Below are 14,978 nucleotides of genomic sequence, written 5' to 3' on the forward strand. Positions count from 1 at the left end.
GCCCAAAGGTTGCTGGCTTGCCCACGCTCCCTGGCTTGAACCCAAGATTGCTGGCTTGAGCAAGAGGTCACTAGCTCAGCTATAACCCCATGGTCAAGGCACATATATATGAGAAAGCAATCAATGAACAACTAAGGTGCTGCCACTATGAGTTGATGCTTCTCATCTCTCTCCCTTCCTGTCTGTCTGCCCCCGCGCCTGCTAAAATAAATAGATAAATAAAACAAAATCATGCATGGAGTTTTACAGAAAATGCTGCATCTGTGCTTTTGGCCCTGGCCGGTTGGCTCAGTGGTAGAGCGTCGGCCTGGCGTGCAGAAGTCCCGAGTTCGATTCCCGGCCAGGGCACACAGGAGAAGCGCCCATCTGTTTCTCCATCCCTCCCCCTCTCCTTCCTCTCTGTCTCTCTCTTCCCCTCCCGCAGCCAAGGCTCCATTGGAGCAAAGATGGCCCAGGCGCTGGGGATGGCTCCTTGGCCTCTGCCCCAGGTGCTGGAGTGGCTCTGGTCGCGACAGAGCGACGCCCCGGAGGGGCAGAGCATCGCCCCCTGGTGGGCAGAGCGTCGCCCACTGGTGGGCGTGCCGGGTGGATCCCGGTCGGGCGCATGTGGAAGTCTGTCTGTCTATCCCCGTTTCCAGCTTCAGAAAAATACAGGGAAAGAAAAAAAAAAAAAGAAGTTTCTGTGCTTTTAGTATAGCAACTGATTATTTTATGCTGATCAGAAGTGTTAGATGAATCTTTGATTCTCTAAAAAACTAGGAAGGTAATCATTACTTATACTTTTATTTGGAGGGAAGGTAAAACCTTAGAAGTATGGGCTTTATGAAGGGTAAAAAAAAAGTTTGGTGTAAAAGGTTGGCAGCCTGATGAAAGATTGACTAATAACTTCACCACTAGAGGGCAGAAGGTGTTAGCGAGCCTCTTCTCAGGTTTGGCTTCTGCCAGCCATGATGTTCTAATAACCCAGGCATTTCACCCAAAACCTGAGTAGGTAGGAAAGACCTAAGGGAGAGTGTGAATACAGGAAAAACCTAGAGAAAAGCTTTCTCCCAGTATAGGTGCCTGAAGATCTCTGACTTGCCCGCCTTCAGACCCTGGAAAAGGATTGAGTGTTCTGGTGGTAAAGACCATGGAAAGTCCTAAATATAGCAAGGCAGGAGGCTGGCTGGTTGGGAAGGCTAGGAAGGACATTGTGTTCAAGCAGGGCAGGGAAATAAGGTGACATCAAGCTGCTCCTGGGGTGGCTGAGCCTACAGCCCAGGCAGCAGAAAGGTGTTCCAGGAATTCCCGAGTGTGTGCCCAGAGCTGGCAGAGGAGGGGCACAGAGTGAAGGGTAAGGCGGGATGGCATGCAGAGCATTAGATGGCAGCAAGCATCCTCTCTTCCCAAGGGGCAGCCCAAGCTGCTTCATCTATAAGATGACGTGATCACAACACCTATCCCATGTCACAAGAATGGAATGAGACTATCAAATCCCTGGAAACTCCCCTGTCCTAGTGGAGGGGACAGGGAGAGCCGAGCTCCCATGTGGAATGCCTAGTGTGTACCGTGCAGCCTGGGCCCTGATGGGGTTCAGCTGAAAGGCCCATTTCCCGCAGTATTTCTCCCCCACCCACCCCCCAAGAGGTAGGAGAGAGAGCAAGGAGAAAAAGAGAGAAGCGTCAGCTCATTGTTCTGCATAGTTGTGCATACTGATTTCCTCATACATGCCCCGACCGGGGCTAGAACTAACCGGCAACCTCAGGTGACGCTCAGGGACGATGCTCTTTCCACTTTGCCACCAGCCAGGGCTCATTTCTGCAGTTCTTACTTCCTGTTTACAGAGCATCCCATCCAACAGAACCTTCACATCCAGGGAGACTCATGCTTGCCTCCTCAGCTGTCTTTTCTCTAAATCTGCGTTAATTTGTCCCTTTGAGGTAAAGATATAAACTGTGGGATGATCTCGAGCTCATCACTTTACCCAAACAAAAAAACATTGCCTCGCTAGCTCAGTCTAGGACTATCGTCTCGTATGTAAAACCTAAGGAAGCACCAAAAAGCTCAGTTTTCAAGGCAATTTTTACTTAAAATATCAAAATCAAAGCAAAATATCCATAATGAACAAAGTGTCCAAGATTTTTTTTTTTTAAACAGCAAAACGAAAGGCTCTTATTGAAGAATATCAAGTGGCCCTTTTAAAGGCTGCAGGTGCCGGCGCCTGCCCAACAAGGGCCTGGGGACCTTGGCCCGAGGAGGACGAGCAAGTGGCTCTGGCCTGGGCTCCAGACAAAGTGTCCAAGTTTTAAATAAAGATAGGCTCCAACAGAACTATGCCCTGCCATAGTGTAGCCTGAGGCAGAGTAAACACGTAAGTAAGCAGGAAGGCCCCTATATACATGTTTCGTGTTTGTCTTTTTACAGGGACAGAGAGAGAGAGTCAGAGAGAGGGACAGATAGGGACAGACAGACAGGAACGGAGAGAGATGAGAAGCATCAATCATCAGTTTTTCATTGCGACACCTTAGTTGTTCATTGGTTGCTTTCTCATATGTGCCTTGACCGTGGGGCTACAGCAGAGCGTGTGACCCCTTGCTCAAGCCAGCGACCTTGGGTCCAAGCTAGTGAGCTTTGCTCAAACCAGATGAGCCCGCGCTCAAGCTGGCAACTTCGGGGTCTCAAACCTGGGTCCTCCGCATCCCAGTCTGACGCTCTATCCACTGCGCCACCACCTGGTCAGGCTGTTTTGTGTAAATTTTTTAATGGCTAATCTTTTTCTAGAAGTAGATTTGGGGGGGAAGTTATTTTTATTTTTATTTATTTATTTTTTTTCTGAAGCTGGAAACAGGGAGAGACAGTCAGACAGACTCCCGCATGCGCCCGACCGGGATCCACCCGGCACGCCCACCAGGGGCGATGCTCTGCCTACCAGGGGGCGATGCTCTGCCCATCCTGGGCATCACCATGTTGTGACCAGAGCCACTCTAGCGCCTGAGGCAGAGGCCACAGAGCCATCCCCAGTACCCGGGCCATTTTTGCTCCAATGGAGCCTTGGCTGCGGGAGGGGAAGAGAGAGACAGAGAGGAAGGCGCGGCGGAGGGGTGGAGAAGCAAATGGGCGCTTCTCCTGTGTGCCCTGGCCGGGAATTGAACCCGGGTCCTCCGCACGCTAGGCCGACGCTCTACCGCTGAGCCAACTGGCCAGGGCGGGGGGAAGTTATTTTGATAAGTTTGCTTCCATTCAAGCCAGGGAAGTAAAATTATAACAAATTATGTTTTTTGTATAGATAAAAATATTTAAAACTAGAAGAATGCTGTGAGTTTTAATATACTTACTTTTAAGTTTTTCAATATTTTTATTGTTCTGGGGGGGTGAAAAAAAATCACCATTTAGATAACTAGTCAGAGTTTTTACTTCCCAAGAGATGGAATAGATGTACTTTTCCCTATTCTTCCCAATAAGTGCAACTAAAAATCCCTGGACATTATATAAAAACAAACATAAACAGAGTCTGTAACATAGAGAGAAGGAAGATGGACTAGGGACATCAGGACCAAAGAACAACACAGTGTTGGGTTAACTGGCCCAGACTTGGAGCTGAAGAAGCCAGCAGCCCTGAAATGCCAATGGGCACAGACAACAGGAGCCCCAACAAAAGGCCATTCTCTCTAGCCAAGGACCAGGGCAGGAGCAGACTAGCAAAATGGAAAACTTTTAAACAATAACCACTCTACTCTAGTCAACCCACCCACACACACATACACATGCAGCAAGGAAGGAAGAAAGGGAAGGAGGGAGGGAGAGAGGGAGGAAACAGTGGCCCCTCCCTCACTCAGGCCAGCAAGGCTGTGTGAAGAGCCAGATCTTCTGCCCCCAACTCAGCAGGAAAGAGTCCCCTCCCCATCCACAAGGGATGGTCTCAGGAGAGGCTTAGTGAGGAGTCACAACTTTCACCACTGTCCACCCTTAAGAAGTCCATCTCCCACAGACCTCCTTTCCCAGTGCAGGGGCATCTGTGGAGGCCTAGTAGAAACCCTGGTGCAGAGTTGAAAAGAATTTTAACCTTCCCCAAGAGCAATCTTCAGGCCTAGATGGTTTCACTAGAGAATTTTAAAAAACTATGTAAAAAAAGATCTGATATCAATTCTACAGCATCTCTTCCAGAAAAAAAGAAAAGGAGGGAATACTTCCTAACTGATTTATGAAGCTATTTTTATCCTGATACCAAAATCAGACAAAGGCAGTACAGAGAGAGAGAGAGAGAGAGAGAGAGAGAGAGAGAGGAAACTACAGCTTGACCAGGAGGTGGCGCAGTGGATAGAACATTGGACTGGGACACAGATCACATATGTTTGAAACCCCGAAGTCACCAGCTTGAGTGTGGGGTCACTAGCTTGAGTGTGGGATCATAGACATAACCCCATCGTCACTGGCTTGAGCCCATAGGTCGCGGGCTTGAAGCCCAAGGTCACTGGCTTAAACCCAGTGTTGCTGGCTTAAGCAAGGGATCACTCGCTCTGCTGGAGCCCCCCAGTCAAGGCACATATGAGAAAACAATCAATGAACAACTAAGGTGCCACAACAAAGAATTGATGCTTCTCATCTCTCTCCCTTTCTGCCTCTGTGTCCCTGTCAGTCCCTCTCTCTGTCTCTCTCACTAAAAAAAGCCCAAACAACTATATACCAATATCTCTCATGAATATAGACAGAAAAATCCTTAATAAAATATTAGCAAATGCAATTCAGCAGTATATAAAAAGAGTTATACACCATGACTAAGTGGGATCTATTCCAGGGATGCAAGTCTGGCTCAGTATTTAAAAATTATTAATGTCATATACCATATTAACAGGCTAAAAAGGGGGGAAAGTCACATGATTATACCAATCAATGCAGAAAAACATTTGACAATATTCAACACCAAATATATATATATATATATTCAATACCTATTAACCATTTTAAAAACTATGAAAACTAGAACAGGGGAACTTCGAGAAAAAGCATCTATAGAAACCTACAGCTAACATTATACATGACGGAGAAAGACTGAACATTTTCCCTTAAGACTAGGAATTAGGCAAGGATGTCCACCACTCTTATTCAATCAACATTGTGCAGGAAGTTCTTGCCAGTATAGTAAGGTAAGAAAGGATCTAAAAGACATACTGATCAGAAAGGAAGAAATAAAACTTCCCCTTTTTGTAGATGATACAATTATGTATGTAGGAAATCCCAAGTAATCTATCAAAAAACTCCTGGAACTAATAAGTGAGTTTAGCAAAGTCATAGGATACAAAATAAACATGCAAAAATCAACTGTGTTTCTACTAAGAATGAATACATGAATAGTGAAATTAAAAACACAATACCATTTATAATCATTCAAAAAATATGAGACATATTTTTGATATACTACAATAATCAAAGTATAAATCTCTCAAAATTTGTATGGGATTTGTTTGCCAAAAACTACAAAATGCTGATTAAATAAATCAAAGGAAGTCTATACAGATGGAGAGATATAACATATTCAAGGGATTTGAAGACAACATAGTAAAAATGTCAACTGTCCCCAAATTGGTATACTGGTTTAACAAAATTTCTATCAAAATATCAGCAAGAGCCTGGCCTGTGGTGGCACAGTGGATAGAGCATTGACCTGGAACACTGAGGTCACTGGTTTGAAACCCTGAGCTTGCCCAGTCAAGGCACATATGATAAGCAAGCAATGAACAACTAAAGTGAAGCAACTGTGAGTTGATACTTTTGGCTCCCCGTCCCTCTCTCTCCTCTCTCTGTAAAATCAATAATTAAAATCTTAAAAAAAATAATCCCAGCAAGAGATATAGACAAGATTATTCTAAAATTTATATGGAAAAGCAAAGGAATTCAACTACCTAAAACAATATTGAAAAAAAACAAAGTAGGAAGAATTGGTCTACCTGATTTTAAGATTTATGATATACTACAGTAATCAAGTCTGTGTGGTATTGCAGAAGGATGGGTCAATGGAAAGAATAGAGAATCCAGAAATAGACCCACACAAATAAGCCCAACTGATTTCTGACAAAGGTGCAAAGGTAACTCGATAGAAGAAAGATCACCTCTTCAACAAATGCTGTTGGAGCCAGTGGATATCTGTGGCCAAAAAAAAAAAAAAAGAACCTCAATCTAAGTTTCACACTTTACATAAGAATTAACTCAAAATGAGTCACAAAGTTGTAAAATATAAACTACACAACTTAAAAAAAAACTATACTTAGAAAAAAAATAGAAGAAAGGCATAACAATTTGATGGTAGGCAAACAGTTCTTAGACTTGATATCAAAAGCTTAAACATAAAAGAAAATACTGCCCTGGCCGGTTGGCTCAGCGGTAGAGCGTCGGCCTAGCGTGCGGAGGACCCGGGTTCGATTCCCGGCCAGGGCACATAGGAGAAGCGCCCATTTGCTTCTCCACCCCTCCGCCGCGCTTTCCTCGAGTGGCTCTGGTCGCAATATGGCGACGCCCAGGATGGGCAGAGCATTGCCCCCTGGTGGGCAGAGCATCGCCCCTGGTGGGCGTGCCGGGTGGATCCCGGTGGGGCGCATGCGGGAGTCTGTCTGACTGTCTCTCCCTGTTTCCAGCTTCAGAAAAATGGAAAAAAAAGAAAAAAAAAAAAAAAAAAAAGAAAATACTGATCAATTGGACATTATAAAATCAAAAACTTTTGCTCTTCAAAAGACATTTTAAGAGAATGACAAGACAAGCTACATGTGGGAAGAAAATATTTAACAAAGGACCACCATCTAGGAGATATAATGAACTTCCAAAACTCAACAATAAAGAACCAAATAATCCAATTAGAAAATGGGCAAGCAATATAAAAAGACATTGTATTCCAGAGCATATACAGATGGCAAATATAGACATGAAAATATGCTCAATAGCATTAGCCATAAGAGACATGCAAATTAAAACCATACTGAAGTATCACTACATACCTATCAGAATGGCTAAAATAAAAGATAGTCACAAAATCAAATGCTGGTGAGGAGCAGAGAAATTGGATCACTCAAACCGGTACACTGATGTAAATGTAAAATGGTATAGTCACTCTGGAAAAGCAGTGTGGCAGATTCTTAAAAAAACTAAGCATGTAACCATCATAAGACTCAGCATTTGTGTACTTATCTCAGAAAAAGAAAGACTTATGGTCACACAAAAACATGTGCATGCATGTTTGCAGCAGCTTTGAATAGCCTGAACTGGAAACAGCCTTCAATAGGTGAATGGTTAAACAAGTTGTTATATGGCCATATCATGAAATACTACTCATCAATAAAAGGGACCCACCTATTGATACAAGCAACACCTGTATGAATCTCCCAAAAATTATACTGAATGAAAAAAAAAAAAAAGCCAATCTCAAAAGGTCATAGACTATATCGTTTCATTTATATAACAGTCTTGAACTGACAAAATTAAAAAATTGACGGACACATTTGTGGTTGCCATAGTTTAAAGAGGGGGTGGGGGCAGGAGGTGAGTTTGTGTGGCTATGGAAGATTAACAGGAGGGATCTTTGTGGTGATGGAAATGTTCTGCACATTGACTACATCTGTGTCAAAATCCTGGTTGTGATATCGTTACCACTGGGGGAAACCGGGCAGTGGGGACATGGGACCTCCCTGTAATCATAAATTTAATTTAACATATACACAAAACCATGTCTACAGGAATGCACATGTTTCTCTCTCTCTCTCTCTCTTTTTTTTTTTTTTGTATTTTTCTGAAGCTGGAAACGGGGAGAGACAGTCAGACAGACTCCTGCATGCGCCCGACCAGGATCTACCCGGCACGCCCACCAGGGGTGACGCTCTGCCCACCAGGGGGCGATGCTCTGCCCATCCTGGGCATCGCTCTGCCGCGACCAGAGCCACTCTAGCACCTGGGGCAGAGGCCAAGGAGCCATCCCCAGCGCCCGGGCCATCTTTGCTCCAATGGAGCCTTGGCTGTGGGAGGGGAAGAGAGAAACAGAGAGGAAGGGGGGGGGTAGAGAAGCAAATGGGCGCTTCTCCTATGTGCCCTGGCCGGGAATCGAACCCGGGTTCCCTGCACGCCAGGCCGATGCTCTACCGCTGAGCCAACCGGCCAGGGCCACACATGTTTCTCATTTGCCTCAGACTCCCACATGGCTCTGCACAGCGTTGCCTGGCACTTGACAGGTTTTCTACTTGGCTCTTCTTGACTTGCCCGACACAGAATTGGGGTAGATGGTCTGGCTGCAGAACAGACTCTTTGAAGACAGAACTCTCCTGGGTAATCTGCGCTCTAAATATCTCCAGTGTTCCCGCTTCTCCTTTACTACTTTTGGTCATTCTGCTTGTTAGGATGCAGCCCCTTGTAAAGTTGGCATAAAGGCCCCTGCCCCCTTTCTCTTGGTAGTGCATCTCTAAGCCAGGTCCCAGGATGACTTACACCATAATTACTCAGGATGCTTGTCTCAGTGCATACTCCTGGGCCTAGACCAGCAGTTCTCAACCTGTGGGTCGCGACCCCGGCGGGGGTTGAACGACCAAAACACAGAGGTCGCCTAAAGCCATCAGAAAATACATATTTATTATACAATACATTTTTAAATAAAATATGCCGATGGCTTTAGGCAACCCGTGTTTTGGTCATTCGACCCCCACCGGAGTCGCGACCCACAGGTTGAGAACCACTGGCCTAGATGATTACAGTTTTTTTTGTTTGTTTTGTTGTGTTTTTTTTTGTATTTTTCTGAAGCTGGAAACGGGGAGAGACAGTCAGACAGACTCCCGCATGCGCCCGACCGGGATCCACCCAGCACACCCACCAGGGGCGACGCTCTGCCCACCAGGGGGCGATGCTCTGTCCCTCCGGGGAGTCGCTCTACCGCGACCAGAGCCGCTCTAGCGCCTGGGGCAGAGGCCAAGGAGCCATTCCCAGCGCCCGGGCCATCTTTGCTCCACTGGAGCCTTGGCTGCGGGAGGGGAAGAGAGAGACAGAGAGGAAGGGGGGGTGTGGAGAAGCAAATGGGCGCTTCTCCTATGTGCCCTGGCTGGGAATCGAACCCAGATCCCCCGCACGCCAGGCCGGCGCTCCACTGCTGAGCCAACCGGCCAGGGCCTAGATGATTACAGTTTTAACTAGATCCCCCTAAATGAATTCTAATGCACAGTTTAGTTAGGGCTCAATTTCGTCTGAAGTCCAGTTTTCCTAGGGAGGCACAAGGAGATCCCACACTGGGATGTTCTCTAAAAGAACTTTCTGAAAGGGAAGAGACTGAGTGGGGCCCTGTGTGCCAGTCTCCTGCTCCAGTGAGGACACAGAGTCCCCTCCCACCGCCACCCCCTCACCACTGGCTGGGAGCTCACCGCAGTATTTGGCTCAATGAGGCGGTGCTGTAGCATCTGGGCATCTTCCCATTGTCCTGTGAGGCAGAGTCGCTCCAGCTGGCACACCTGAGCGCCCAGGACATTGGCCAGGGCGCACACGCCCCCCACAGCTCCTGCTCCAGAGTGAGAAGCAGAACATCAGTCAGTGCCCCTTCTCACAGAGAAGCCCACAGCCTGGTCCCCAGCAACTCTTTGTCTTGGGGAGCTAGGAGGTACATTTCTATGCCACTGGTTGGCCATGGCAAAGACATGCTCTGTGAGCCCGCAGAGCACAAGAGCAAAGCTGCCAGCACGTTCCAAGTGGAACCCCACAGAGTGAGAGTCAGGGAGCAGAGCCTGGGCTGACTCAACGACAGTTTCTTTCCTGCACTCCCCTCCTCCCAAAAATGTCAAGTCGCTCCTGCCAGTTGACATCTCCATGCTCCTCTGCAGCGCCCCCCACACTCACCAGTCCTGGAAGAGGGTGAAGTGGATGGGAAGCCTGACCCCACAGTGAATGCGGCTGAGAACAGGGGTGGAGGGGGGTCAGGTGGGAGAGCGGAAAGCGCTCTAGACACAGCCAGGACACTGGGCAGTTCCTCCCATTGGCTGCATGAACTCGGACCAGCCATAGACCCTCTGGTCCTCTTTGTTCTCATCTGGACAATGAAGATAGGCTGGTTGGGATCACAGAGAGCTCTGCCGCTGCTGCCAGCTTGTGAATGTGATGCTAAGGCTAGTGAGTAGTGTCCCTAAGCAGAGGGGCTTCAAAACTGGAGACAGAGTAGGGAATTAGGAATAAGCTAATAGCCCTGGCCGGTTGGCTCAGTGGTAGAGCGTCGGCCTGGCGTGCAGAAGTCCCGGGTTCGATTCCCGGCCAGGGCACACAGGAGAAGCGCCCATCTGCTTCTCCACCCCTCCCCCTCTCCTTCCTCTCTGTCTCTCTCTTCCCCTCCCGCAGTGAGCGCTGGGGATGGCTCCTTGGTCTCTGCCCCAGGCGCTAGAGTGCTCTGGTCGCGACAGAGCAACGCCCCGGAGGGGCAGAGCATCGCCCCCTGGTGGGCAGAGCGTCGCCCCCTGGTGGGCGTGCCAGGTGGATCCTGGTCGGGCGCATGCGGGAGTCTGTCTGACTGTCTATCCCCATTTCCAGCTTCAGAAAAATACAAAAAAAAAAAAAAAAAAAAGGAATAAGCTAATAATACAACCGTCATTTATTGAATCCCTATTGTGTGCCAAGCACTGTGGCGGACATAGGGCCAGTGCTCTCTAACCCTCCACCTCCCTGCTGTAAGAGTAGAAACTCAGGCCCAGAGAGCTTGGGTACTTTGCCCGCTGATACCCTGTGAACAAACGGCAGAACTGAGATTCCAGCTCAGATCCCCGGCCTTCAGAACCTCTGCTTTTCCTATCTACCCTACTCTCCGGAATAAGGCATTACTGAGTCCTCCCTCCTCACCCTGCCCTTCAGAGACAGGGATATGCAGAGGAGGATGTGCAAGGGTCTAGACAACAAGCCAATGTCTGCACAGACCAGAGAGAATAGGACCTGCAGCTTTGGACAATGAACTTAAATCTGTGTCAGCTGAAGGAGCAGATGTTTCGCCCCCAAACCCCTGCTTCAGCTCAAATCCAACCTGAACCCAAGGATGTTGACCCCAAACTAACAAGAACAGTTTGGTCTAATGGTGACATTCCTAGGATCCTGGACTGGGACAGAATCTGATCAGGCGACTGAAGATCCCTAGCCCAACTCTGCAGGTCTGACCATTCATTCTAGCCTGGAACCAGAGAGAGGAAAATTGACTCTGGACTATAGGGGAGGGCTCCAACTCCTTTGTGAGATTAGAGGAACTAAATTTGTCACCTAAGTAGAGAGCTTGGGGCTTAGAGCAAAGTGCAGGCATCCCTATGACAGGACGGGGTTTGTACATGGCCACCCCCCTGTGCACAACAAGGTCACTCACAAGCACCCAGTGTCCAGACAAGCAAGCGGTGTGCCAGACTTCAGAGGTTTCGGAGCAGGCAAGCTGGCAAGGCCCTCTGCGACCCAGCCCCTGCCCTCATGGTCCCTTCCAGCAGGCCTTGCCTGCCTGGGTGTATCTGGGTCACCCTTCAAGGGCGAGAGCAGCGGGAGGCCTACCCACGGCATAGCTGGCCAGCAGGAAACCAGCCGATCCAGCCAACACCTGGAAATCCTGCCTCCTGGTCTTGTGAATCATCAGCCCAATTCTGGTCACCTGCAACAGCAAACCTGGTGTGAGCGGGGCAGCGGCAGAGCCCGGGTGGGGGCTGGGCCAGTGCGAGTGAATGAGAGCCCAGGCCTTAGAGAGGGAGCCCAAAGTTCAGACAGAGCTCCCCCGCGGAGAGTCCAGGCCACAGAGAACCCAAACTGAAGCGGATCTGAGCTGCCCTGAAGTTGGCAGCAAAGAGAAGTGGAAGGAGGCCCAGCCAGGAGCTGCTGCCACTCACATCACCACCGCTGTCCTTAATGCCAATGATATTTGGGTGCTGGGAAAGTGTGACCACCGCGTCCACAGGCAGGTCCAGCCCCGTGTTGGCTGGGACACTGTACAGGACCACAGGAATTGGAGAGAGGTCAGCAACCTGAGGGGTGCAGAGAAGAGGGGAGAGGACAGCTGTCCAGGTTCGACAGGTCCCGGCCAGGGCTCCCTGGACAGGCCCACCTCCTGGTTCAGAAGTCACAGAGCTACATGCCCTGCTTGTAAGCCAGTTAACAGTGGATACTAATTAGTGAATACTTTCTATGTGCCAAGCACAATCCCAAGTTCTTTGTTTTGATAGAATTAAGCCTCTACCTTTATTCTTCCCATTTGAGACGGGAGGAAACAGTGACAGCATGGTTAGAGCAGTCACCCAATGCCACACAGCTGGTACCCGGTGGCATGTCTCCCTTTCCCAGAACCGCCGTTCATGGGAAGTTCCCAGCTTCTCAGTCTCCTCTTCTCAGGCAGAGTCTCCCCTCACTCAGCCTCCCCTCAGTCCCAGACCTCAAGCCCATGCCCACCCCTCACACCCACCTTGGTGTAGTGGTGAATGAGGGCGGCACTGCTCATGCGGCCACGATAGTAGCAAGGAGTCACCACGATGGCAACGTCAGCCCCGACCTGGGCCATGCTCACTGTCATCTCCACCGTGGCTTGAGTAGCTGCAGGAGGAAAGAGAAGTCTTCCCTACAGGCCATGGAGGGCGGGTGACAGCAGGAGGAAGGGCTGTGCTAGGACCCTGGGGCAAGCAAGCGGTGCAGAAGAGACAGCAAGTAGACTAAACCCCAGCCGCTGGGCCGAGGAGCCAGGCCCCCACCCCAGCCACCCTCCCCCCCCAGGGCCCAGGGTATCGGCCTCACACTCGCAGCCAGAGCCAGCTAGCAGGAGCTTGTCCTTGGGCATGACCTGCCGCACGCGGCTCACCACCTCCAGGCGCTCACTGCTGGTCAGGAGAGGGAATTCGCCGTTGGAGCCCTGGACCACAAAGCCTGCAGGAGAGATGCATCACATTCATAGATACCTTCCCACCCTCTTATGAAAAACAGGGACGTTAGTGTTACACTCACCCGGGTTCCTACTCCCCAAACCCTTAGTTTTTACACACATTTCCTTCTCATCTTTGCCTTGAGGCAGCCAGAATGTTTTACCCAGTTGCAATAAACAGGATTCACCCCACGTGTCTTGTGTTTCAATGATCTCTTTTAGCCATACCTCGAAGAATAGGTGACAGCATAATCTACATGTGTGTCTCCAGCAGCCATGGCAACCCTCCCCCTGTCACCTCCCTCTTCCTTCCCCTGCTGTCCAGACTACTGTTCCCATTCATGTGTTTATACCCTTAAGACATACATTTGGATCCATAAACAAGACATAATTACGGGTTTGGCCACTTTAAACTTTATAGAAATGGGTCTTGGCCGGTTGGCTCAGTGGTAGAGCATCAGCCTGGCACGTGGAAGTCCTGGGTTCAAGTCCTGATCAGGGCACACAGGAGAAGTGACCATCTGCTTCTCCGCCCCTTCCCCCTCCCCCATCTCTCTCTCCTCCCCCCTCGCAGCCATGGCTTGATTGGTTTGAGTGCATCAGCACACAGTGCTGAGGAGGGATCCACGGAGCCTTTGCCTCAGGCTCTAAAAATATCTCGGTTGTGAGTATGGCCTCAGATGAGGGTTGCCTGGTGGATCCCGATTGGGGCGCATGCGGGAGTTTGTCTATCTCCCTTCCTCTCACTCAGAAAAAGAATGAAAAAAAACTTCACAGAAATGAAATTAGACATATGTATATCTTCTGCAGTTTGCCATTTTTGCCCAACATTGTGTTTCAAGTTCTGTCTGTAGCAAGACATGGAGCTCTGACTCATTTATTTTCCATTTCTATATAATATTCTATTGTGAGCTTAGGCCACAATTTACTTTGTTCCCCCTTTTTTTTTCTTTTTTTTTTTTCTTTTATTTTATTTTTTTGTATTTTTCCAAAGCTGGAAACAGGGAGGCAGTCAGACAGACTCCCGCATGTGCCAGACCGGGATCCACCCGGCATGCCCACCAGGGGGCGATGCTCTGCCCATCTTGGGGTGTCGCTCTGCCACAATCAGAGCCATTCTAGTGCCTGAGGCAGAGGCCACAGAGCCATCCTCAGCGCCCAGGCAAACTTTGCTCCAGTGGAGCCTTGCCTGCGGGAGGGGAAGAGAGAGATAGAGAGGAAGGAGAGGGGGAGGGGTGGAGAAGCAGATGGGCGCTTCTCCTGTGTGCCCTGGCCGGGAATCGAACCTGGAACTCCTGCACACCAGGCCGACGCTCTACCACTGAGCCAACCAGCCAGGGCCTTTTGTTCCCCTTTTGAAGACATTTAGAATGTCTCCCTCTTTTGCTAGCGATGCTGTAAAGTCTTCTATGCCCAAATCTAGGAGTTTCCCTACAGTTTACTTAGGTGTGTCATTGTCAAGCCACCTGTTTGTGCATCTATTTGCACGTGCCGTATGTCTAATTAGCCAGTCACACCCCATCAGCACGAAGAAGAATTCATCCATGTCAGTGTTCATCCATGCCAACATTGGGCATTGTCAGCACTAGTTTTTGTCAGTTTTCTTTTTTAAAAATTTTTATTATTATTATTATTATTATTTTGAGAGTGAGAGATAGAGAGAAAGACAGGAAGAGAGTGAGATGGGGAGGAGAGAGAGAGATGAGAAGCATCAACTCGTAGTTGAGTCACTTTAGTCGTTCATTGATTGCTTCTCAAACATGCCTGACCAGGGGTCTCCAGCTGAGCCAGTGACCCTTTGCTCAACCCAGCAACCTTGGGATCATGTTGATGATCCTGCACTCAAGCCTGCAAGCCTGCACTCAAGCTGGTGACCTTGAGGTTTTGAACCTGGGACCTCAGTGTTCCAGGTTGATGCTCTATGACTGATGTGCCACCATCAGTCAGGCTAATTTTTGTTAATTTTTGAGGTGAAAAATGACATCTCATTCTTTTATTTTTCACTTTCCTGTTTTATCAGTCATTGAAATGGCTTCTAACATTACCAGTTAAAGGTGTCAAGCTTTTTATACCCACCAGAGACCAGCAGAATTGTTGCTATTCAGCTAAATCTGGAAGGAATGTTAGT

General features: G+C 48.7%; 1 protein-coding gene across 1 annotated transcript in view; it reads right to left on the reverse strand.

The window, feature by feature from the left end:
• HOGA1 (4-hydroxy-2-oxoglutarate aldolase 1) overlaps window positions 1-14,978 on the reverse strand; it is a 36,142-nt gene that overhangs the window by 1,579 nt on the left and 19,585 nt on the right. The window contains exons 2-6 of the mRNA XM_066355589.1: window positions 12,727-12,855; window positions 12,401-12,528; window positions 11,832-11,966; window positions 11,503-11,599; window positions 9,363-9,496 (exon numbers count right to left, since the gene is read on the reverse strand). Of these exons, the coding sequence (XP_066211686.1) occupies window positions 9,363-9,496; window positions 11,503-11,599; window positions 11,832-11,966; window positions 12,401-12,528; window positions 12,727-12,855 (623 nt within the window). The remainder of the gene's footprint in view (window positions 1-9,362; window positions 9,497-11,502; window positions 11,600-11,831; window positions 11,967-12,400; window positions 12,529-12,726; window positions 12,856-14,978) is intronic.

This window comes from Saccopteryx leptura, chromosome 13 (assembly GCF_036850995.1).
Source record: "Saccopteryx leptura isolate mSacLep1 chromosome 13, mSacLep1_pri_phased_curated, whole genome shotgun sequence".
Classification (NCBI taxonomy): domain Eukaryota; kingdom Metazoa; phylum Chordata; class Mammalia; order Chiroptera; family Emballonuridae; genus Saccopteryx; species Saccopteryx leptura.